Here is a 23,653-nt window from a genome sequence, read left to right on the forward strand (position 1 = left end):
CCGATTGTTTGTTTGCTCAGTTTGGCTTTGGTAGTGGAAGCAACAATAATGCCAAAGCCGTCACTCTGCGACACCAACATTGACAACAAGACAACATGTCGGCCACATCACCACGACAGAGCCGGCGGACCGCCGCCTCGAGACGCAGGGTCGTCGATTCCGACGACGACATGGACATGGATGTGGACATGACCGACGGCGTAGCTCACAATGACACTGCACATGGAAACGACCAAGACCAAGACGAAGAAGAGTACACACCGGCCCCGGCCCGCTCCACTCGACACAACAACTCTGTGCCGCCTACACCGCAGACGGCCTCGCGCACTCGCCGCAATCCTGGCGGCGACGACGACATGGTCCAAGATGCGACATCTCCTACAAAGCCCAAGCGCCGTACTGCCAAAACCGCCCGTACTGCTCGCAAGAGTCGCGTGTCTACATCTCTGACATCCGACGCCGATGCTTCCGTCATCGCCACTCCACAGCAATCGACTTCGCCGTCTATGCAGCAGCTCAAGCAATCTACGCCGCTTGCCGATATCACAGAATCCTCGGTGAACGACCAGACTCCACGTGCTCGGAGCAAACCTCCACCCTCCAGCCAAGTTCACAAGGTCGATACGAATACAACGCTGCTGGAGAAGCCAATGGATATTGTCGTGCGAACAAGAGCTGCCGCTACTATGCCCGTTTCGCAAACTCCCGACAAGCCGAGATCGCGTACTGTCATTACCCACCTGGTTCTGAAGAACTTCAAGAGTTATGCCGGCCGTCAGGAAGTCGGCCCCTTCCATGCTTCCTTCTCATCTGTCGTTGGTCCCAACGGCTCAGGCAAATCAAATGTCATCGACTCTTTGCTCTTCGTCTTTGGTTTTCGAGCCAGCAAAATGCGCCAGGGCAAGATCTCTGCCCTGATCCACAACTCGGCCGCCTATCCCGATCTGGACCACTGCGAGGTCGAAGTTCACTTCCAACAGGTTATGGATCTGCCGGCTGGTGGCCACACTGTTGTCGCCGATTCCCAGCTGGTCATTTCAAGACGCGCCTTCAAAAACAATGCCAGCAAATACTACATCAACGGCCGAGAGTCCAACTTCACCGCTGTCACAACTCTGCTACGCGAGCGCGGTGTTGATCTTGACCACAAGCGTTTCCTGATCTTGCAAGGCGAGGTCGAGTCAATTGCCCAAATGAAGCCAAAAGCCGCCAGCGAACACGACGACGGTCTGCTGGAATACCTCGAAGATATTATCGGCACTTCCAAATACAAGACACCCATTGACGAAGCTGCCACCGAGACGGAGGCTCTGAACGAAGTATGTGCCGAGAAGAATACAAGAGTGCAGCATGTTGAGAAGGAGAGGAACGCTCTCGAGGACAAAAAGGACAAAGCGCTGGCCTTCATCCGCGATGAAAATGAGCTGGCCACAAAACAGTCTGCTCTCTATCAAATCTACATCAATGAGTGCTCCGACAACGTCACCGTAACCGACGAGGCCGTTCAGCAACTCCAACAGCAGCTCGATGACGAGCTGGAAAAGCACAAAGGCAATCAAGAGGGGATTAAGCGCCTGCAAAAACAACACAGCGCAACATCCAAGGAGTACGAGCGTATGGCTGAAGGCACTCAATCCGTTCTCAAAGAGATGGCAAAGCTCGATAAGGAAACCGTCAAGCACGCAGAGAAGAAGAAATTTCTCGCCAACAAGGCTAAGAAGCTTGAAAAAACGGCAGAAGACAGCAGATTCGCCATCTCTGGAGCTACCACACAATCCACTCAAGCCGAGGACGACATCAACAGGAATGCACAATCGATAGCTGAGTTAGAAGCAGAGATGCAGCAAGAGGAGGCGCGATTGACTCAAATCCGTGAAAGTCTCAAAGGCAAAACTCAAGGCATCTCAGACGAAATCGCAGCCAAGCAAAAGACTCTGGAGCCCTGGCAAGCCAAGGTCAACGAGAAGCAGTCTTCTATCTCGGTCGCAAAGAGCGAGCTCGATATTCTCCGCGAGCGAGGAAATGCCGGAGCAAATGCTATTCAGGATATTGAATCAAAGATCACGACACTCTTTGAGACCCGTGAAGCTAAAGCAGTCGAGTACAATGAATGCAAACGAGAAAGAAGAGCGGTGGAGGAGTCTGTGCAAGAAGCGCAGACTGATATTGATAATCTCGCTTCGAAAGAGCCCGCCTTGCGTTCGAATCTCTCAGATGCCAGACAAAAAGCCGATGAGGCAAGAGCAAGCTTAGCTGCCACACAGACCCAAGGAAACGTCCTCACTGGTCTCATGCGCCTAAAGGAGTCGGGCAGAATCGATGGATTTCATGGACGCCTGGGTAATCTTGGTGCTATTGACGCGAGATTTGATGTCGCAATCTCTACTGCGTGCCCTTCCCTCGACAATCTGGTTGTCGACTCTGTTGAGGTCGGTCAACAGTGTATCGAGTACCTTCGCAAGAACGACTTGGGCCGTGCCAACTTCATTTTGCTTGATCGCTTGCCGCAGCGAGATCTGTCGATGATACAAACACCAGAGAATGTGCCTCGACTCTACGATCTTGTCAAGCCAAAGCACGATCGGTACAGACCCGCTTTCTACAGTGTACTCCAAAACACACTGGTTGCCAAGGATCTTGAGCAGGCGAACCGCATCGCTTATGGCGCAAAGCGTTGGAGAGTTGTCACTCTTGACGGCCAACTGATCGACAAGTCAGGCACCATGAGCGGTGGTGGTACGAGGGTCGCCAGGGGTGCTATGTCTTCCAAGGTCGTGGCAGATGTGACTAAGGATCAGGTCGCCAAATTGGAGGTCAATCGTGACACACTGGAGGAAACCTTTGGACAATTCCAGAAGAGAGTTCAGCAACTAGAGGCTCATCTCAAGCAACTGCAAGACCGAGTACCACAACTCGATACTCAAGCTCGGAAGTTGAAAATGGAGGTTGAGAGCTTAGATCGTAACATTGCCGACGCCGAAAAACGACTTGAAGAGCTCCAGTCAGAGAGTGAACCCTCGCAGTCAGACAGCAAGCGCATCTCTGAGCTCGAGAAGACTATCAAGACTCTAGAGAAGGAGACCGAGAAGCTACAATCGGAGACCGCTGGCATTGAGGAGGAGATCAAAGCACTCCAAGACAAGATTATGGAAGTCGGAGGCGTGCAGCTTCGCACACAGAAGGCCAAAGTCGACGGGCTCAAGGAACAGATAGATCATCGCACCGAGGAGATGTCCAATGCGGAAATCAACAAGGCCAAAGCTGACAAGCAGAAGACGAAACACGAAAAGACTTTCAACGATGCGCAATCTGAACTGGAGAAGGTAACAGCTGATGCGGAGAAAGTCGAGGACGAAATCAAAGAGCAGACTAGAAACACTGCAGAATTCCGCAAAGAGGCAGAGGAAGCCCAAGAGGTAGCGTTTGGAAGTTGAACTTGTCAGAAGACAGAATGCTGACCAGACACAGGCCTTGGACACCAAGAAAGAAGAGCTCGAGACACTCAAGAGCGAGCTCGATGCCCAAACAGCCATCTTGAACGAAACGCGAGGAATCGAGATTGAAATGCGCAACAAACTCGAAGAGAATCAGAAGATCATGGCCGAAAACCAGAAGCGCCTCCGATACTGGCAGGAGAAGCTGAACAAGCTCACTGTCCAGAACATTGGGTAATGTGTCTAAGTCTCTTGTTGAGAGTTACTACTAATCTCTTCATAGGGACGATGGCGAGGAGCTTGAGCCTCTGCCTATGGCACAATATACCAAGGATGAACTCGAGGATATGTCCAAGGATGAACTCAAAGCTTCGATAGCGCTTCTCGAAGAGTCAACGTCCCAAGCAGTTGAGCTTTCCGTTTTGGCCGAATACCGTCGACGTGTATCTGAACATACATCACGCATGTCTGATCTCAACGAAGCCCTGGGTGGCCGCGACTCGGCAAAGAAACGCTTGGACGACCTCAGACGTATGCGTCTCGAAGGTTTCATGGAAGGCTTCTCCACTATCTCCATGCGACTCAAGGAGATGTATCAGATGATCACCATGGGCGGTAACGCAGAGCTCGAACTCGTTGACAGTCTTGATCCTTTCAGCGAGGGTATCCTCTTCAGTGTCATGCCGCCGAAGAAGAGTTGGAAGAACATCAGCAACTTGTCTGGTGGAGAGAAGACGCTCAGCTCGCTAGCACTCGTGTTTGCTCTGCATCACTACAAGCCGACTCCCCTCTACGTCATGGACGAGATTGACGCCGCTCTCGACTTCCGCAACGTTTCGATTGTTGCCAGTTACATCAAGGAGAGAACCAAAAACGCCCAGTTCATTGTCATCTCTCTGAGAAACAACATGTTTGAGTTGGCTGCTAGATTGGTTGGTGTTTACAAGGTGAACCATATGGTAAGTCCAATCCTCATCCTACTAGTATCAGGTGCATTACTGACCGTGAATAGACGAAGAGTGTTACCATTGAAAACAAAGACTACATTCAAGCGGCAGCAGCATGATTGTCCTGTCGGATACTGGTTTGGATGTCTGGAGGGTTGTATATTCGACGTTATGGTTGTGGCGTTTTGGATTATGTTATGTTATGATACCACGGCTGATTGTAGTAGGAGCTATGGAATATGGACGAGCATGTGCTTTGTGGCTTTTGCTTCTCTCGTGGTGTACAACACGATGATGCTCATCAACCGGTCTGACTACGTAAACAGACAACTTGTTGTGCCCCTCGAGCGACTGGTCTCTCTTCTCGGTCTTCTCTATTTTGGATGAGCAGAGGAGCCATTTCCCATGTAGACTGCTTCCATGGGCGTACTGCTGCTAATCATAGATCTGGGAAGGCGGGCAGTGTCTTACGCTTGTTCCGTGCTGGTGCAGAGTACTGTGATACGAAAATCTTGACCTGGAAAGAACGAGACACGGTATTTGTGATCGTAGAGAGTATAACCCGAGGTTGTGCTACTGATCGATGGTATCGTGTTATTTACGTCCTTTGTCAAGCCATCCTTCTAGTTGATGATCGGTGCTCGAAGATCATTTGTATGCGGACGTCGAAAGTGGTTAGACACGGTATCACAGAAGCACTGCCTGCAGCAGGGTACAAGTTTGGAATATCACTGTTACATGGACAGATGGCACGTCCAGATGAAGATGTGATGAAACAGAATCAGGGTAAGTGTTTTTGGTTAAGGCTACTGATGCCTGAACAATGAATTGGACCGCTTTTCGTCGACTCTTGTCAATATAACATCTCCTTCCTCCAATGTTGCTCCAAGGCAAAAAGTCCCAATGACCGTGGTGATTTCCTGGACCCCAAGACACACCGTCGATCAACCCAAGTGAGAGAGAGACATGACTACAGAATCACCATCAAGCGAAGTTGCCCAGAGCAGCAGCAGCAGCAGCAGCAGCAATGGCCATGATGCAGGTCATGCCAACCATGCCAGTAGTTGTGGCGTCGTTGGAAGAGACCGAAGTAGAAGTGGCGATGGCAGATGTAGCACTGCTGTGGAAAGCAGGGCTGCTCTTGGAAGCAGAAGCGAGGCTGCTCTCGGAGGCAAAAGCCGACTCCAAGGAAGTGCTGAACGCAGTCGAAGCAGTGGCGGGCGAGACCTCGTTGGATGAGATGACGATGGAAGTGAGCATGCCGGTTTCGATGGAGGTGATGGCGACAGGGTTGGTGATAGTGGAAGTGGCACTCTCGATGACAACGCTGATGGTAGCGGAAGACGTAGGCTCGGAGTCGGAGCGGAAGGAAGTGGAAAAGCCGCTCTCAAAGACGGGCCCAACAGGGGTGGGAGCGATGCTCTCGGTGGCAGAGGTGATGATGTCCGAAACAGAGAGGGTTCTGATGGAGGTGCTGACGCCGGCAACAGAGCTGTCGCAGTTTGTCACTGTGACGGTGACAGTGGCAGTGGCAACCTCCTGTGAGGTAGCAATAGCGCCCATGACAGCTGAATGCGCGTTAGTGAGACTTCAGTACAATCGAGATGGAAGAGGTTACTCACCGGCGGCGACAAAGGCCATGGTAGTAAGGATGAACTTCATTTTGATGATGGAAGATTGATAACGGCGATGGGAAGATTCTGGTTGATGAATGCTTTGGTGATGTTTGAGATGGAGAGGAGAGAGAAAAGACGCGTGCGCAGTGGAAGAAGTAAAGCAATCAGTGTTTGATGCGTTTGTTGATGAGCAGTGTTCCGGAAGGTGCTACCTATGTGAAGCCGGTTCTCCTGTCCCACACATTCACTTGCATTCGAGCCACACCTGCCGCTGTGAAACAACTCTTGACATGCACAAAGCCGCCTAGAGACAGCACGCTGCCGGTCATATACATCTTACATAGAACTGATCTGTCTTCTGCAAGCAACATGTTGTTGTACAGATAACGTGTGATATTTCCACTTCTTCTGCCATTCCTGGTACAGTCACTTGTGACTTGATGCCATGCCTTCAGACAACCAAATTGTGACAGCTTCTTGAACAGAACCGGCCGTCACTTCTATTCAAGAGGGTCTTGGGGCAGGATTCATCCAGTTCGCGACAGCGGTAAGCCCGAGTGTTAGCCATCTCGTGTAGAGAGATGTGGAATCTTTGCGCGTGCACACTGTGTCTTGGAGGCCGGCCATGAGACGCTGATGATAGGAAACAGCGAAAGTTGAGAGCTTCGACAGCAGATCGCTGGGTCGATGCGCTCTTCCATCTCAGTTTAGATTTACATGCGCCTGCTGCCAGGCCACTATACACTCCCCACTGGATACGAAAACTCTTTGAGCCACCAGAATGCATAGACTTCCCAAGCCTCATGAAGAACTCAAGCTGTCTTGTGGGGAGCTTGTGTGTATCGCGACAGCCTGCTGGCAGCGATGGTGGTGATGACGGCGACGAGGAAAAGAATGAGCAGCACCTACCTGTTGAGGGTCGTTGGGACTTCCTGTACAGCGCCTTCCACCTCACCTTCGCCACGGACCTTGCCGTTCCCACCTCTTTATAAACCTCTCCCAGACCTCGACCGACTTGTCCCCAAACATCCCACTCTCTTGTGCATTCACTCATTTACCATCATCTCACCATCAAGAAACCATCGCCACAATGCAGCTCTCCACTGTCTTTGCTGCCGCCATGGCTCTGATGATGCCCGCCGCGGTCTTTGGCCAGAACATCGGAGACCCAGTCACCACCAGCGTCCTGGTCGTCGAGTACGTTCCAGCCGTCTCGACCTCGACTGTGTACCAGACCACCCAGTTCACCGTCTGGAGCTGTGCACCCGACGTTCCCAACTGCCCAGCTCGTTCAGCCACGTCCCTCGCTCTGGTTACGGCTGTCGTCGGCATGTCCACCACCATCTGCCCAGTCACCTTCGTCAGCACTCGTGTCAGTTCCTACACTACACCTGCTACCACCAGCTACGCATCGTCCTCGCCTGGTGCCACTGTCAGCTCGGCCTCTGCCATCTCGACCACCTACTCGACTGGCAGCTCCACCGTGACCATCGGCTCGTCCTACTCTCAGAGCTGGAGCTACTGGTCAACCATCAGCTACAGTGCCTCATCCACCGAGTCCATTGTCACCACTCAGACCACGCTCTACTCTGGCGGTCCTTCTCTCCCAACTGGCTGGACCATCACCCCAACCTCATCCGGGTCTGCTGGCTCGGGTCTGGCATCGGCATCTGCATCGACTGGCTCATCTGCTTCGGCTTCGGCTTCAGCATCAGCATCATCCATTTCATCGGCTCCAGCATCAGCATCATCCACTTCGTCGGCTTCAGCATCAGCATCCGTCTTTAACTCAGCAGGAGCATCGTCGTCATCGTCGGCAGCCTCTTCGGCAGGCGTCATCACAGCTTCTGCCAGTGCCGTCATCACCACCAGCGTTGCTGCCAACGGTAGCTCGTACACCATCTCGTACTCGCCATTGGGCACCGGCAGCCTCAGCTCGGTCATCAGCGGTTCGGGATCCACCAACAACATCTCCGTTCCATCAGGCCCAGCTGGCTCCGGTCCATTGCCCACCTACACTGGTATGGCAGGTCGTGAGAATGTCATGACTGCCTTGTCTGCTCTTGCCTTGGGCATGGTGGCAGCTCTGGTCTTGGTTTGAAGTTGAGATGGATGATTGATGTCACTATGATTGGCGGTTGATGAGTGACGATGGTTGTAATGTTTGTAATGGGTGCTTGGGTTGAGGCTCGTCTGCCTTGTCGCGTTTGAGCTTTGTTCTTCCTTTTCCTTTGTTCACATGACTGAGCAGTGTTATATACCGATGACAGCATCAGGAGGATCCATCTCCAACTTAGAGACAGCAAGACATAGACAGCTTCTTACAATGATCAGACATACAGAAATTTGTGCTACTCTTCTCTCCCGATTTGCAGTGTACGTGGGTGTTGGGGTGCAGGGCAGAAGCCTCGAGCTTGGATGTGAGAAGGTGCACAGGTGTCGCGGTCTTGAGGCAGTGTCCTCGGTCAAGCCCACACGGCTGTTAGGTATTCCACGAAGGCTCAGCATCAAGAGACTGGGTTTGTTGTAGCAGGACGCTTTCCAGGAACCTGTCTCTTTATCGGAGAGCAGAGTCGTGACACAAGCGGCAGTCGCAAGAGGTGTAGAAGAGTTGGACAGAGGCTACCTAGGTCGGGCCCTGCTTGGCATGACGGGGGTGTGCAGCTCCTCCGCAGTGCCTACTCGGCACTCATACAAGTAGATTCCTCCGCAGCATCTCGCACCCGGCTCTGGAATCCCATGCCTGCGCTATGTCTGCTGCGCAAAAGGCGACTCACCACAATGAGCAATCCCCCGTAGCTACCGACCGTTCAAGCACGCCGCAGCCCATCGCCCAGCAACAACCACAACCACAACATGACACACGCGACGACGACAAGGCCAGCCATGTAGACTCGGACTCCAGTGGTGCCGAAGACGACGAAGAAGACGACGACGAGCCGCATCTCAAGTACGACAAGCTCACGGGCGCCTTGGGCACCGTGTACCGCAATGGCGATGCCACCAGCTCCCTGCTCGTCGCCGGTGACAAGATGATTCTCGGGACCCACAATGGAAACATCCACACGCTCGCCCTGCCCTCGCTACACTCGCTACGTCTCTACCATGCCCATTCGGCCTCCATCACCGCAATAGACGTCTCTCCTACCCCACAGCCCTTCTCCAACCCGCCTCGCCTGGACCGTCTGAATTCGAATGCCTGGCGAGCCCCACCGCTACCCATACCTTCGTCGCGCAACCCCAAGCAGCCCCCAAACCTGCCTCCGACCCCGTCGAATCTGATCCATATTGCTACCGCTTCCATCGATGGCCATGTCTGTGTCTCTTCGCTCGTCGATCCCAAGGATGTTACTCTCCGCAACTTCGCCCGCCCCATCAACGCTGTTGCTCTGTCGCCAGAGTACAAGACCGATCGCACATACCTCTCTGGAGGTCTCTCTGGAAACCTGATCATGACTACCGGCGCCAAATCTGGTGTGAGTGCCGACGCCAATACAAACAGCGCCGTGGCCGCTGCCTCGGGTTGGCTTGGATCTATAGGTCTGGGGCATAGTACCGGCAAGGACACCGTCTTGCACTCCGGCGAAGGTGCCATTAGCACAATCTCTTTCTCGAGTAGTGGTCGCTTCGTTGTCTGGGTCAACGAGCACGGCATCAAAATCATGCGCTCGCATCTCAAGCTCGAATCACACGAATCAGAGTCAGCTTGGAAACGCATTGCACATATCGATCGGCCCAATCGTAATGCTTGGCCAGACATGGCTTCTGTATGGAAGACTCGTGTGCAGTGGATCAACGACGACGCTCTTGAAGCAGACCTGGACGAACCAAGAGCTCCAAACGGCTCTGCTGCTCAAGACTCAACCAAGCCTTCCAAAAGAAGTCCGCCAGAGAAGTTGCTCGTTGGATGGGGGGATACTGCTTGGTTGATTCATGTATATGCATCGCGTCTTACTACCGGCAAGAACGGTGTACAGCGTCTTCCTGGACGTGCCGACATCCTCCACAAACTGACCTTTGAAGATTGTGTTGTTTCCGGATTGTCACTCTACACTCCTTCTTTACTCGCCGTTCTTGCTTATCGCACGCGCGACGACCAAGATAATCCCATCCCCTCTTCCGTACAAGACACGCCGAAGCGAGGCAGACATCACCGGCAAACTGGTTTACAACCCGAGCTTCGCTTAATCAACTTTGCGACCGGTGAGGAGGTCGACGTTGACACTCTCAACATTAATAGATTCGAGTCATTGTCTGCTGCTGATTATCAACTGACATCGCTTTATGTGCCCCCGCCACCACGTCTTGCCCCAGCACAGAAGGGTGCTCTGGAGAATTTTGGTGCCGGGTTATGGGATGCAGGTGCGAGTGCCACACGTCTTTTCAGTTCTGGTGCCAGCATCAAGAGTCCGCCCCCTAGCGAAGGCGGGAGGACCGCCGTCAAATCTCCAGCAGGATCCGTCGGTGGTTCTCAACTCGGTGCGCCGCCTCATTCGACTCCTGACGCAAACCCTTTCCTCGCGCGAACGGGTCTCAAGCTCTTCGTTCACAGCCCGTATGATTGTGTTCTGGCTATCAGGCGCGAACTTTCGGATCATCTCAGCTGGCTGCTAGAGCGCAAGCAGTACGGAAAAGCTTGGACTTTGATCGATGACCATCCTGGCATAGTCGGCATACCAAGTGACCGACAATCCATCCCCTCTTCGCCCAGTGGACCAACACGTGCCCAAAACAGCCTTGTTGATTTCTTTGCTGATGAGGATGTATCTCAGACTACCATGTCTCCCGAGAAGATCCAAAATTCCATCGCCATCAAGGAGAAACAACGGGTGGGAGATTTGTGGTTACAGCAGCTTGTCGCAAATGACGAATGGTCAACGGCAGGCAAAGTAGCTGGTCAGGTTCTTGGCACCTCTTCTAGGTGGGAGAAGTGGGTGTTGGCTTTTGCACAGGACGGCCATTTCGATGAGATCACGCCCTATATTCCTAGTACCGACATGAAGCCTGCGTTGCCTTCATTTGTGTATGAAGTCGTCTTAGGCCACTACATTGGTCACGATCGACCAAGATTCCGCGAGTTACTAGAACGTTGGGATCCCGAGTTGTTCGATATCACCAGCGTCAAAACGGCCATTCAGAACAAGCTTGAATCGAGCGACGTTAACGAGGAATCTGTTGAGGGCGGAGAGCGAGGGAGGGACTGGCGCATTCTGCTGGACGGACTGGCGAAGCTCCACCTCGCTGAAGGTAGCACAACAGATGCCTTGCGCTGTTACGTTCGATTGCAGAACGGCGATGCAGCCATGTCGTTGATTCGGGAATATCACTTAGCGGATGCTGTCTCTGATGATATACCCGGGCTGCTAATGCTCCGTGTCCCCAGAGAGCAGATGAAGGCTGCTTCCCTGGAAGAATTGGAGGAAGCGTCAGCCGAGGTCGTTGGCCTACTGATAGACGAAGCCTTCTCGGGCAACATCAGACCTGAAGTTGTTGTGTCGCAGCTCGACCAGCGTGGGTCAACCTATCAACCATTCCTGTTTTTCTATCTTCGTGCTCTCTGGACAGGACGAACGACAGACGAAGAAACACCAATGACCCGAGCTGAACGAATGAAACTTCAACAACAGATAGAAGAAGGCCGACTGCTGGTTGAACACTACGGCGATCTAGCAGTAGCACTCTTCGCACAATACGACCGCGAACTGCTGATGGACTTCCTGCGATCTTCGACCTCATATACATACGAAAAAGCATCGCATATATGTGAGGAAAAACACTACGTCCCAGAGCTTGTGTATCTCCTTAGCAAGACTGGACAGACAAAGAGGGCCTTGTTTTTGATCATTGAAGATCTTGGCGACGTCAGTCAAGCCATTTCGTTCACCAAGGAGAATCCTGATCTCTGGGATGACTTATTGGACTACAGCATGGACAAGCCAAAATTCATTCGTGCATTATTGGAAGAAGTCGGCACATCTATCAACCCCATCACGGTGGTCAGGCGAATACCGAACGGCCTCGAGGTCGAGGGCCTACGAGAGGGCATCGGTAAGATGATTCGCGAGTATGAGATTCAACACAGCATCAGCGATGGAGTTGCCAAAGTTCTAAGGGGTGAGGTGACGTCGGGCATGGATGTCCTCCGTGCAGGACAAAAGAAGGCAGTGAAGTTTGAGGTTACACACGAAAAGCTCGACGACCTTGAGGTGCATGCAGATGCGGTTCCGATCATCAATGGTAATGGCATGGAGGACGATAGCACTGATCACACGCCCAAACCGGGGTATTGCGTTGGTTGCAAAGACGTGTTCCATCAAGATGGTAAGATTGGCAATCACAAAGCAAGACCATTGTGCAACTTGATACTGACAAGCATACGACAGAGAAAGAAACGCTTATTGGATTTAATTGCGGCCATGTCTTCCACCTGTCTTGTCTCCTGGAGCTCGACACCAAAGCAGATCAGGCCGATGCGAGAAGGGGAGAAGGACAAAGGCTTTCGGAGGACGAGGAGCCCGTTGACACTGGCAGAAGTGTGCGAACCAAGGTCGAGCATGCACACCAGATCAAACGAGCAGTACAAGGTGGATGCCCGGTGTGCACACTGCCAGACGAGAGTGGTTAGCTCGGGCTCGAGCGTCACAGGAAGAGTACATTTGGGAACAGATGGCGGGTAAGGATAACCACCGCCTGGATGTGTATAATACCCTGTTGATGTAGGAATATGTGCAATGAATTGCCCTTGAAGGAAAGAGCACACGCTATGCACACTTGATTGAAGAGTCTTGTAATGAGTTGGCGGTCTTAATGTTGGATATATAATGTGAGTAATCCATGTTCAAAAAGGATCCGGGAATTGGTGCTTGTCCCAGTTAGGCCTCTTGTAGTAAGCGAGGTCTGTAGTATTGACAAGCTACACAAGTCCAGCGATTGGCGCTTGGACGAGAAGCAAAGGCGGATCAAGCGCAGGTGGCTATGACTGGAGTAGTCGTCTCGGCGGAATGACCATGTCTAGGCGTGGTAGTGGAGAATGCGAGGTAGCATGTACCTGGCAGTGGGAGAGTGGCTAGGCAGGACAACCGAGGGCTCTCAAGCAGCACCTTTGGGTGGGAAGGCACTCTCGTTGATCTTGCCAGACTTCTCGACTCTTACGTAGCTAAGAGGGCTCAGAGCAATCCACTCGCCCTTCCAGTTGCGTAGTTTTGTAAGGGTGGCCTCGTCGCGCATATCGGGTATCCAGAAGCCGGACTCGTACTCTTTCTGTTCCTGGTCCTGCTGCTGTTCTAGCAGGTTGTGCTTGGTGCTCTTGGGGCGTCCTGGGCGGCGTTCGGCCTTGAGAGCAGCTAGAGTCTCGTCCTCGCGGTGCAGGTATTTCTCGATGGCATGGTGGACCTCAGCGTCGGTCAGGGGACGCAGCGGGTCGGGGATTTCGTCCTGGAGAAAGAGGATGCGGTAGACTGAGTAGGAGGTTAGTCAAGGTCTGGGTGTTTGTCGAGGCACAACATACGGTATACATCATTCAACTTTTCACGCACGGCACCCAGACGTGCAACACGGTCGTCTCTTGCGACTGCGGCGCGCAGACGAAGAGCGTCACGACTGTTCTCGTGCAAAGCCAGAGCACCGCCCTTCTTCTTGGACACTTGCTTTTGGACTTTTGCGAATTTGGACGGCATGGCTTGTTTGGTGGAAAATGGGTGACGAGGGTTTGTTTTTTTTGTTTTGTTCGCTGCAAGCCCGCAAAAGTGACCGGGCACGATCGGGCAGGCAGCCAGGCCGAGGGCGAAGCCTCGGACCGGCCCGATCGATAACAGACAGAGCACGAGCACGCGTCTGAACGCGCCTGCCCTCTTGCTCGAGACGCCACTTGCAGTCCTTGACCTTGACCTTGACCTTGACTCTTGCTCAGCTCTTGCACATCCCGCTGACACGTCTTCTGTTGGCCGCTTGCAGAGCATGGAGAAGTAGTTCGTCACTCGCCATGGGCATCCAAGGTCTCCTCCCTCTGCTCAAGTCAATCCACAAGCCATGCCATCTCAAGCACTTTTCTGGTCAGACCCTGGCTGTTGATGCATATGGCTGGCTACACCGCGGCGCCATCGCATGTGCAATTGACCTCGCCCAGGCCAAACCCACCAGGAAATGGCTCGACTTTGTCATGCACCGAGTCCGCATGCTCCAACACTTCAATGTCACCCCATATCTTGTCTTTGATGGCGACTATCTGCCCAGCAAGTCCGCTACCGAAAAGGATCGCGCCACTCGTCGCAGAGAGAGCAGAACAAAAGGCCTCGAGTTCCTTCGTCTAGGCAAGTCCTCCTTGGCTCAGGCAGAGTTGCAGAAGAGCATTGACGTGACGCCCGAAATGGCTCGTCAGCTCATCGACGAACTCAAGAAACTCTGCCTTCCTTACATCGTTGCTCCTTACGAAGCCGACTCGCAGATGGTCTTTCTGGAACGATGTGGCTTGGTGAACGGTATCATCTCAGAGGACTCTGATCTTCTGGTGTTTGGCGCTCGCTGTCTGCTCACCAAGCTCGACCAATATGGAGAGTGCATTATGATCAACCGAGACGACTTCACTGCCTGTCGCGAAATCAGTCTAGTCGGCTGGTCCGACGCTGATTTCAGACTCATGGCCATCCTGAACGGTTGCGATTATCTTGCTGGTATTGAGAAAATGGGTCTCAAAACCGCCTACCGCTTGATTCGCAAGCACAAAACCCTTGATCGTATCATTCGATCCGTCCAGTTCGAAGGCAAGATCAAAGTTCCACCCGGTTATCTCGAATCCTTTGCGAGTGCCGAAGCCACCTTTCTATATCAATGGGTCTACTGTCCTCAGTCTCGCTGTCTCGTCAACTTCAGCGAACCTGCGCCTGACGTGGATCTCGCTCACTTCCCATGTATTGGCCATCACGTCGAGGCTAACATCGCTGCTGCCGTTGCTGTCGGTGATCTGCACCCTCATACCAAGCAACCCCTTTGTCCGCCCAAGATTTCTCGGAACACATTCCAACATGGTGCCCGCAATCGTGCCCAAGTCCTTCAAACGCCCGACTTGAAGAAGCACAAGTCCATAGACAGCTTCTTCAAGCCTCAGCGCACCCCACTGGCTGAGCTTGACCCAAATAGCTTCACACCTTCGCCTAGTCAACAGCGTCTCTTGCAGCGTGGTCCGGCTTCTTGGTCTGCAGATTCCGCCAGGCGACCTTCCCTTCTTTCGCGTGCAGTATCCAGCGCACATGCTCCGCAGCACCCACAGCGTCACTCGGCAGACAGATCTCGAAACAAGTCCAGTTCGCCGAAGCGTCAACGCTTGTGCTCTGATGGCTCTTATGTATCTACGCCATCAACACCGACGGAACGCGTGGAATCTGGGACAAGCAAATTCTTCAAGCATGCCACACTGTCCAAGGGCTCTGTGCTTGAGAAGATCGGCAATTCATCGAAAGACGAGTTCAATCTGTGGTCGGACGATTCGATCGAGCAGGCCATGAGCTTGTTGCCAGGCACAACAGAACAAGGAAGCTCGACAAGGTCAACGAATTGGCTTACTATCTATCACCACGTTGAAAGTCCCGGTGTGCTGGAAGAAGTTATCGACACAACAGCTGAGACACCTTTCACAGCTGGGTTGGCAGACGAGGTGCAGTCACTGCGAAGCAGATTCTCTTATCAGCATGCTGCGCCGGGCAACGTGACAGACACGCCTACTACGACCGAGTCAAAGCGAAAAAGAAGCGAAGTTGAAGTGGTGATTCCATGTTCATCACCAGTGATGGATCAGAAGAGCGAGGCGGCCTTGCAATGTGGGGATTCGACCGATGATATCAACGAGGCGGATTGGTTTTCTGCGGAGTCTCAGCCCTTGAGCCGGACGTCGGGTCAAAACACACAATCCAGTGGTGCTAGCAAGCCATACTTCTCGCAGGGCAGTGAGGATCTCTTGATACCAGACAGTGAAGAGGAACAAGAAGATGAGGAAGATCAGAATCTGCACCGCCGGCCGAGCTTTCCTCTGGATCTTGCGAGATTTGCATTCATGGGATGATGATTCCAATGTTTTCATGTTCTTTTGTTCTTCGAGTTCAGCGTGGAGCTTTCGGTGTTCTAGCGGTGGCTTTTGGTATAGCGTATGCATGGGTAGCATGTTTAGCATGGTTAGCATTCGAGTATGCATGAGTTCCGGAGTTTTTGATTTTCAAACAAAGGGCTTCTCTGTTCATTGATTTCCGTTTTCGAGTTCTGACGTGACTATTGTGCAAAATTGCAGATTGTTTATGTTTGTAGAACCACACATCCTCAAGCTACGACCAACGTTGCCTCTATTGTTGCCTGAATACCCATTGATGTTCCTCCAAATACTAGGGCCTCAACTAGCGTTGGAAGTCGGTGAAATTACTTCTTGCGGCAGAAAAGACTAGCAATGGCATTGATCAATATCAGTCGAGGGCAGTACAACCCTGGCCTTGAGCATCCGAGAAATCCAACCACCATGCAACTCTGAACAACCACATCACTTGATTCCAGATTCCGGAAACTTTTGTGCAATTATATGGTCAAATTGTGGCGGCATTTGGCCCGCCTGAAGAATGCTTCATGCGATCTTCGGTACCGCTGTAGAGCTCGTGCGACACACAAAACAAAACCAATGTATTTTCGTGACTCGTTTCGTACAATCGTGCCAGTATACTTTTCCGGTACACCCTTGGCAATGCCAAGCTCCAGTAGTTCATTTGCCAGACTCAAAGTAGAACTTTCCCAAATCACGTCCTGGACCACTAGAAGGATCGGGTGACTCGAGACCTCGCTGGCCACCTTCTGGGCCAAGGCGCTCGCGCATGATACGCTCAGCAGTCTCGGTTCCTGTATCGAGAGTTCTGCGATCAATCATTTGGACGTCTTGTTGTTCTGACTGAGCGTGGGAGCTGACCGGAGTCAAGCTGGAGTCTCTCTGGAAAGACTGTGACAGAGCCGAAGCGGTGGGAGTGGCCTTCGCTACACTGGGGCTTCCGACAGTGCTGTGACGGGCGGGCGTACGAGCACCCTCCCCGAAACCAACCAGACTGTTCGTTTCGGAAGCAGCGCCAACGCTAGAGGTATCCATGTCCATATCCTGACTCTCGCTCATCTTGTCGTGGTCAAAGACATCGCTCCCGCTGGCCCAAGTGGTAGTTCGGCCGCCGACACTACCAGTTGCCGAAGCGGAGCCAACGGTGCTGCGTTCACGTCCCAGAAGAGGAACACCTTGCGAGTCAAAGTAGCCAGCAGCAGGGCCCGAGTGGGGAGCAGCAGCGCCAGGAGTCAGGTTGGAGATGGGAGTGGGATTGCGAGCAGTCGTCACACGCTCGAGACCAGCAAGGCGTGAGATACGATCGGCACGCTCGGCGTCCAATGTGCCAGATGTGGGAGCTCGTGAGTGGTGCGAATGAGGTAGGTGGCCTCGATGGCCGTCCTTGATAGCAACACTACAGCACAGGTCAGCAGAGTTTCCTCGTTTGAGCTTCGTGGGTACTAACGTCGAGAGCTCAGACATGGAAGTCGTGGTGGAGTTGGGAGTGCCAGGAGCATCAGAGGGCGTCGCTGGGTCTGAAGGAGGCAGATTGATCAAGGTCGGAGGTGCTGCCGACATGTTGTAGCTTGTATGCAAGTGTTTGTACGGGTGCGTGCGACACGAAGATGTAGGCCAGAGATGCAGTGCTTGTAGAATAGAGTCTTGTCTTGTAGAGAGTCAGAGGTGACAGGTTGTCAAACAGGAACAAGAGACACAGCAGCATCAGATGGTTTGGCAACATTCACGGCAGGAGCCAACCAGTTCCCCATATTTCATGTGTTTCAGGGTTCCCCCACATAATTATTGATGTCATGCTTGTCACACTGCAGCATTTCTGTTTCCTGCTCCCGCAATCTTATCTGATAATAGTAGAATCGTCCAAGCAGGGCGAGCTCGATGCTTTCTTCCTGAAACACGCACAGCTCTCGGCCATGATACCTAGTACCCCAACCTCTGACCATTCTGACAGCACCATTTATGAGTGGAATTGCTGCTTTCATTAATGGCTTCTCGTTTCTTGCGGCATACCTACACCGTCTTTCCCATAAACATCTCCCTATCTCCATAATGTACAAATTGACCTCATTGAAGGTCGCTATTTTTCTCCTAGCCGGATTTACGAGACAAAGCTCTTCATGTCTGAAACTTTGTTAGCGTTTTTCTCGCAGATACATGCGCCGCGGTCAACTTACTGTTCAACCACCCAATGTACTCCTTCTGCTCCTTGAGGTCAATGTACTCGGGAATGAAGAGGGCCATCTGTGTGTTGATGCCTCTCTCCTCGAGGAAGCGCTCCAAAAGCATCTGAAGATCCTCGTCAAGCTGGCCGAACGGAGGGCCAGTGTAAAGGCTTCGTCTTGCCCAGTCCTTCTCGGCCGTCTTGGCCTCAGCCAGCTCGGCGTTGGGGAAGTGGTAGACATTCTCGATGCTGATCTCGCCGTCCTGAGCGAGACACTCGATGGCGAGTGCACCCTTGCCCTCACGGGTCACGGTGACCTGGACGCGAACAGGAAAGCTGGCCGAGTTGTCCTCCTCATCTTGTAGCTCGGGTCTATCGGCAGGGGTCACATCGTCCTCGGGAGCAACGCGCATGTTACCACCAGCGGTGCGACCCTGGTTCACGGCACCCTTGGTGTTGGCACCTCCAGACTGGCCATCCATGTCGAGAGCACCGTCCTCATCGCCGTACAAAGCAGGGTCTTCGGCGTCGGCCTCCTCGTCGTAGGTGTTGAAATCGGCAATGGAAAAGGTAACCTTGACGCTATAAACCGCATATTAGCAGGCTGGTGGCGTAATTGCAGGATTGGACAGTCGAACTTCTCGTCGCCGTATGATCTGGTGAGGTGAACCTCCTCTTGGCCAGGCTTGTCCTCAATCTTGAATTCGCTGTTATCAATGTATTCTTGGCAGTTGTAGCGGTAGCTGTCATCTGCTTGCTGCTCCTTCTCGAGGGCGATTTCCGAATTCAGCTTGGCAGCAAGTTCCTGGGTGGTGGCATCTGGTGAAAGGAACGATAAGCAAGGGCCAGGACAGGCAGCGGGGCGATAGAACACACCTTGGCGGCGGAGTAGCGAGGTTGAAAAGTGAGCAGCAGTTCTGGCGGCGGCGAAGGCGGGAGTGCGCAGCGGCTGACGAGCGGCGATCGGAGTCAGACGAGCAACACTGCGAGGCAGTTGACGAGAGATTTGGCGCAAAGACAGCATGTTGATGTGGATAGTCGAGTTTTGGGTGGTTCAAGCAGGACTGGATGGCGCGTCAAAAAAGGTCTTGGAGCTTCGGCGAGAGGCTCGAGCACGGACAAGGGCATTCCCGTCCGGCGGCCGCTGTCGCAATGACATAGCGATAGCGGTTGTGACATGCGGTGAATTGGCGACATGAATGTGTGCTTCCGTCTCAGAGACTCATTCCATCTCAACATAGGCCCCTCTGTCCACGAGGCCGCTCCTTCTGCACCATGAGCGCCGCCGCCGCGCCGCCCGTCGACAAGAAGAAGAAGCCGTCGGCTCTGCGTTCCATCATCGCCGGTTCCAGCGCTGGTGCTGTCGAAATCGCCATCACCTATCCCGCCGAATTCGCAAAGACTCGCTCCCAGCTCAATCGCCGTCTCGCTGAAGGCAAGAAGCTACCATGGCCGCCGTTCGGTAGTCAGTGGTATGCCGGCTGCACAACTCTCATCATCGGAAACTCCATCAAGGCTGGCGTCCGCTTTGTCGCTTTCGATGCATACAAGAACATGCTCTCAAATCCAGACGGCACCATCAGTGGTCCTGCCACTGTCATCGCAGGCTTCGGTGCCGGTGTCACCGAAAGTCTGCTGGCCGTCACTCCCTTCGAGAGCATCAAGACTCAATTGATCGACGACCGCAAGGCCGCTCAACCCAGGATGAATGGCTTTATTCACGGCACCAAACTCATTGCCCGCGAACAGGGCGTACGTGGTTTCTTCAAAGGCTTTGTTCCCACCACTGCAAGGCAGGCAGCAAACTCGGCTGTTAGATTTAGTAGTTACACCAGCTTGAGGCAGCTGGCCCAAAGCTACGTTGCTCCAGGAGAGAAGCTTGGTGCCTTGAGCACCTTTGGTATTGGCGGTGTGGCTGGCATCATTACAGTGTATGTGTTGTCTGTCAAGTCTCGAGCATGGCCTGCTAATTCCCCCACAGATATGTTACCATGCCCTTGGACACTGTCAAGACAAGAATGCAATCTATCGAAGCAAAGACCGAATACAAGAACAGCTTCAACTGCGCGGCGCGCGTTGTCAGGGAGGAAGGCTTCCTCACACTCTGGTCTGGTGCTGTACCTCGACTTGGTCGTCTCATCTTGAGCGGCGGCATAGTCTTCACCATGTATGTTTGTCATCATCTGTGTAATAACGTCTTACTGACGGTTTCTCTAGGTATGAAAAGACCATGGACTTGCTCGACAGGCTTGATCCCGACAAGAAATATCTATGAGCGAAATTATGCACAACTTACGAGCATGCATATGCTGCTCCCATACCTTGTAAAGCCGTGCATGTGTACAAGTAGAGAATAGCAGGTACTAGCTGAGAACAAGAACCTTCACGCAACGGCCGCCAGTCTACTTCTAGCAGTTCATTGTATTGCCGTTGTGCTCGTGCGGCCCAAGACCGACCGTCCTCGTTGCGGATCAACTGTTTTGTTAAACATGTCAGAGTGTCGAGCAACATTTTGTCGCTGCCAAGTCAAGTGTTCAGGCCCGAATACCTAGATGGAGGAGCGAGCCCAACGCTCGGTCGCATGTCTGCGGTGCGGGCCGTGGCAGCTGGATTAAGTTCAATAATGTGCACAAGAGACAGGTCTGTCATGCACCTGCATAGATATGAGTGGTGTAAAACGTGGTAAGTGGAGTCGGCACCATGAGCTAGAGAGACGGTGCGATGTGTTCAAGTCGTACCGAGAATGATGATCGAGTAAGCAGTAGTGTCGGGTCAGAGGAGAGGCCGCAGCGAAGATCTTGAAGGTAGAACATGCGCAGAGCACGCTCCATCGTGCAGAGAACGCACGCTGTCTGGACTGGGATCGACTTGAGCCCAAGCGATTATAGTTTGAAAAACAACGGCCGCCTTCCGTTTGTCACCTGACCCGAGCTAACTCTCTTGTTTCTTTCTCTCCTCTGCGCCGTCTATCAAGGGCCCTATAGTGTATGCTACCCGCGACTGGCAGACTTGGAATTCGGTATCTTGACATTCCTGCGTGTTCAAAAATCGAGTGGCGTTAAAGAATGGCCGATGCCATTTATAATCAACCTTCGAAAGCTCCTACGGCCGAAAGAACCCGCCAGCCAAAGAATAGGCCCGCCGACCTCCCTCAAGGACAGCAGAAGATCCGCCGCCGCAACAGGACCATCGCATCATGTAAGGGACTGATCCTTCGCGTCTTTGAATCACTTGACCTGACTCTCTGTCCTCTAGGCCTGAGTTGTCGCCAACGTAAATTGAAATGCGACAAACAAGTACCGTGTGGTAACTGTCAGCGCTTCCAGAGAGATTGTTTGTACATTGCTCCAGCTCTGGACACTGCTGCTCAGCAGAAGTTGGCTGAAATCAAGGATCGACTCGGTGACCTCGAAGAAACGCTTGAACGAGATGTTGCTCGTCGCGCTGCCGCCAAATCAGGATCCGATCGCTCTGCTGTAGTACCCAAGATTGAAGCCGAAGACGATGATTACGAGGGCTTGTCAGCCGACGATGAGCAAGATCCTGAGCCCTCTCCTCTCGGCATGTTTGATCAGGTCTATGATAACGATGCTGACGATGGACTTATGGATCTTGGTATTCAGCTCGGCAAGTTGCGAATGTCCGACAGGGTGGGCGGCCTAGGTATGTGATATTTCTCAATGTTTTGCCAAATCAGTGCTTACCATATTACAGTGCGACCAAAAATGTCTGACGAGGTATGATGAAACACTCCGACTGCTCATAGTATCCCAGTGCTGACCATACGCCCAGCTCAATGCAAAGCTGCGCAGTGCTAACCACAAGAGTCAAAACTTGTACTGTCAACGCCATGGCTACACTGATCCAAACGTGCCATGGCAACCCGGCGCCGTATCCCAAGAGGAGTTCCTCAATCCTGGACCAGATTTCATTGTTCCGTCTTCGAATTTGTTCTTCCCGGAGCCCATAACGGCGTACTTTCTCCCACCTCGCCACGTTGCGGATCAGCTCATCACGCAATATCTCAATGCCGTGCATCCTGTCGCTCGTCTCGTTCATCAGCCCACATTCGAAAGACAATATACTCTCTTTTGGAGTAATCTGAGTAATGGCACGATAACACCGGCTCCTATTCAGGCCATTCTCTTCGCAGCAATGTTCTCGGCGGCTGTCAGTTTGTCTGATGATTCAGCTGCATCGTTTTCCGAGATGCCTAAGCAATCGCTTGTGGAAAGGCTTCGTGAAATGGCCGAGTTCATGCTTTCAAGAGCAAATCTTCTGAGGACAACGAAAATAGACACCATGCAGGCCTTCATCATGTATTTGGTAAAAAGTTTCAAGTCCCGTCAAGCAACCAGTAAGCTGACCTTAGTAGCTTCCCCTATGTCGGACGGAGATCTCCCGAGCACACTCGGCTCTCGTAGGGACCGCAATTCGTCTTGCACAATGCATGGGACTCCATCGCGACGGAACCACGTTCGGTTTGAGTGCTGTTGATACTCACGTCCGAAGATTGATCTGGTACCAAATTTGTTTCTTGGACGTCCGGACCTGCGAAGCTACTGGACCTCGTCCCCAGATCCGTAAAGAAGAATACGACACCAAGCTGCCTCTTAATGTTAATGACACGGATCTTATGACAGCCTCACCGCCAAGCGATGATCTGCCCTACTGGACCGATATGACCTTGTCTAAGCTCAAGTTCGAGTGTTACGAACTCATACGCCAACTTTGGGTGGATATGCAGCGCATGGACCAAAAGAAACTGTCTTTGACCTCCGTTCTAAACAGAATCAAAAAGTTCCGAGCGACCACAGAAGCCAAATACTCACCTCTGGTTCAAGGAAACACACCGAAGCAGATTCTCGCAAAGCAATTATACCGTGCCTCCAGCAACAGAGCCTTGGTCGTCATCTTGCAGCGATATGCTGTGGGCACGAACTACCCTATGCCTGAGAGACTTCGCAATCTACTTATTGAGGCCTGTATGGGTACTGTCGAAGCTGGCGTAGCCATGGAGACCCGACAAGAGTTGGCAATGTGGGCATGGTATCGCGGAGCTATTCTACAATATCATGCCGCCGTGCTTCTGGTGTTCGAAGTCTATGCCAGACCCGAGATGCCCGAGGCCACACGGATCTGGAACAGTCTCGATTACATCTTCGAAACGCCACCTCAAGCTTCTCAGGTAGACAAGGCGGAGGGCATTATCATCACGCTCCGGGACCGCCTAGAGAAATACCACAGTGTACGGAAATTACGCGCGACAGCTGACGTCGAAAGTCAGTCCAGCCCAGGACCATCAACAACCTCACAGTTGAACACGCCTGTAACGGCGCCGCATATAACTCGCTCTGCTCAAACATTCACCACTCCAACAATGGTCTACTCACAACTACCTCATACCGAGCAAGGGCCTG

General features: G+C 52.6%; 10 protein-coding genes across 10 annotated transcripts; 6 read left to right on the forward strand and 4 right to left on the reverse strand.

Annotated features, from left to right (window-relative positions):
* Nucleotides 1-188: 188 nt before the first annotated feature.
* M436DRAFT_56785 (putative nuclear condensin complex subunit Smc4) lies at nucleotides 189-4,500 on the forward strand (the record flags this gene model as incomplete). Its single annotated transcript, XM_013567812.1, has 4 exons — nucleotides 189-3,416; nucleotides 3,469-3,668; nucleotides 3,718-4,393; nucleotides 4,447-4,500. 4 exons carry the CDS (start codon nucleotides 189-191, stop codon nucleotides 4,498-4,500), a joined length of 4,158 nt encoding a protein of 1,385 aa, XP_013423266.1.
* An 865-nt stretch (nucleotides 4,501-5,365) lies between these two features.
* On the reverse strand, nucleotides 5,366-6,043 carry M436DRAFT_67596 (uncharacterized protein; the record flags this gene model as incomplete). Its single annotated transcript, XM_013567870.1, has 2 exons — nucleotides 5,366-5,949; nucleotides 6,004-6,043. 2 exons carry the CDS (start codon nucleotides 6,041-6,043, stop codon nucleotides 5,366-5,368), a joined length of 624 nt encoding a protein of 207 aa, XP_013423324.1.
* Nucleotides 6,044-7,087: 1,044 nt separating this feature from the next.
* M436DRAFT_85837 (uncharacterized protein) lies at nucleotides 7,088-8,098 on the forward strand (the record flags this gene model as incomplete). The annotated part of the gene is made up of 1 exon (XM_013567923.1): nucleotides 7,088-8,098. The coding sequence occupies one exon, from the start codon at nucleotides 7,088-7,090 to the stop codon at nucleotides 8,096-8,098; it is 1,011 nt and encodes a 336-aa protein (XP_013423377.1).
* A 649-nt stretch (nucleotides 8,099-8,747) lies between these two features.
* On the forward strand, nucleotides 8,748-12,622 carry M436DRAFT_56654 (vacuolar protein sorting 41; the record flags this gene model as incomplete). Its single annotated transcript, XM_013567786.1, has 3 exons — nucleotides 8,748-10,389; nucleotides 10,450-12,318; nucleotides 12,381-12,622. 3 exons carry the CDS (start codon nucleotides 8,748-8,750, stop codon nucleotides 12,620-12,622), a joined length of 3,753 nt encoding a protein of 1,250 aa, XP_013423240.1.
* Nucleotides 12,623-13,086: 464 nt separating this feature from the next.
* M436DRAFT_56909 (uncharacterized protein) lies at nucleotides 13,087-13,458 on the reverse strand (the record flags this gene model as incomplete). Its single annotated transcript, XM_013567829.1, has 1 exon — nucleotides 13,087-13,458. A coding segment is annotated over one exon (372 nt), but the record flags the coding sequence as incomplete, so codon positions are not given.
* A 520-nt stretch (nucleotides 13,459-13,978) lies between these two features.
* Nucleotides 13,979-15,750, forward strand: M436DRAFT_85840 (PIN domain-like protein; the record flags this gene model as incomplete). The annotated part of the gene is made up of 2 exons (XM_013567924.1): nucleotides 13,979-15,633; nucleotides 15,705-15,750. 2 exons carry the CDS (start codon nucleotides 13,979-13,981, stop codon nucleotides 15,748-15,750), a joined length of 1,701 nt encoding a protein of 566 aa, XP_013423378.1.
* Nucleotides 15,751-16,732: 982 nt separating this feature from the next.
* M436DRAFT_76462 (uncharacterized protein) lies at nucleotides 16,733-17,987 on the reverse strand (the record flags this gene model as incomplete). The annotated part of the gene is made up of 3 exons (XM_013567925.1): nucleotides 16,733-17,468; nucleotides 17,520-17,622; nucleotides 17,975-17,987. The coding sequence occupies 3 exons, from the start codon at nucleotides 17,985-17,987 to the stop codon at nucleotides 16,733-16,735; spliced, it is 852 nt and encodes a 283-aa protein (XP_013423379.1).
* Nucleotides 17,988-18,170: 183 nt separating this feature from the next.
* On the reverse strand, nucleotides 18,171-19,257 carry M436DRAFT_85842 (mitochondrial glyco protein; the record flags this gene model as incomplete). Its single annotated transcript, XM_013567926.1, has 4 exons — nucleotides 18,171-18,193; nucleotides 18,247-18,815; nucleotides 18,872-19,052; nucleotides 19,110-19,257. 4 exons carry the CDS (start codon nucleotides 19,255-19,257, stop codon nucleotides 18,171-18,173), a joined length of 921 nt encoding a protein of 306 aa, XP_013423380.1.
* Nucleotides 19,258-19,508: 251 nt separating this feature from the next.
* Nucleotides 19,509-20,508, forward strand: M436DRAFT_56772 (mitochondrial carrier; the record flags this gene model as incomplete). Its single annotated transcript, XM_013567808.1, has 3 exons — nucleotides 19,509-20,164; nucleotides 20,215-20,400; nucleotides 20,451-20,508. The coding sequence occupies 3 exons, from the start codon at nucleotides 19,509-19,511 to the stop codon at nucleotides 20,506-20,508; spliced, it is 900 nt and encodes a 299-aa protein (XP_013423262.1).
* An 889-nt stretch (nucleotides 20,509-21,397) lies between these two features.
* Nucleotides 21,398-23,502, forward strand: M436DRAFT_14730 (uncharacterized protein; the record flags this gene model as incomplete). The annotated part of the gene is made up of 5 exons (XM_013567780.1): nucleotides 21,398-21,431; nucleotides 21,489-21,896; nucleotides 21,948-21,970; nucleotides 22,026-22,559; nucleotides 22,609-23,502. Coding segments are annotated over 5 exons (1,893 nt in total), but the record flags the coding sequence as incomplete, so codon positions are not given.
* Between the last annotated feature and the right edge of the window lie 151 nt (nucleotides 23,503-23,653).

Source organism: Aureobasidium namibiae (genome assembly GCF_000721765.1).
Source record: "Aureobasidium namibiae CBS 147.97 unplaced genomic scaffold scaffold_22, whole genome shotgun sequence".
Lineage (NCBI taxonomy): Eukaryota > Fungi > Ascomycota > Dothideomycetes > Dothideales > Saccotheciaceae > Aureobasidium > Aureobasidium namibiae.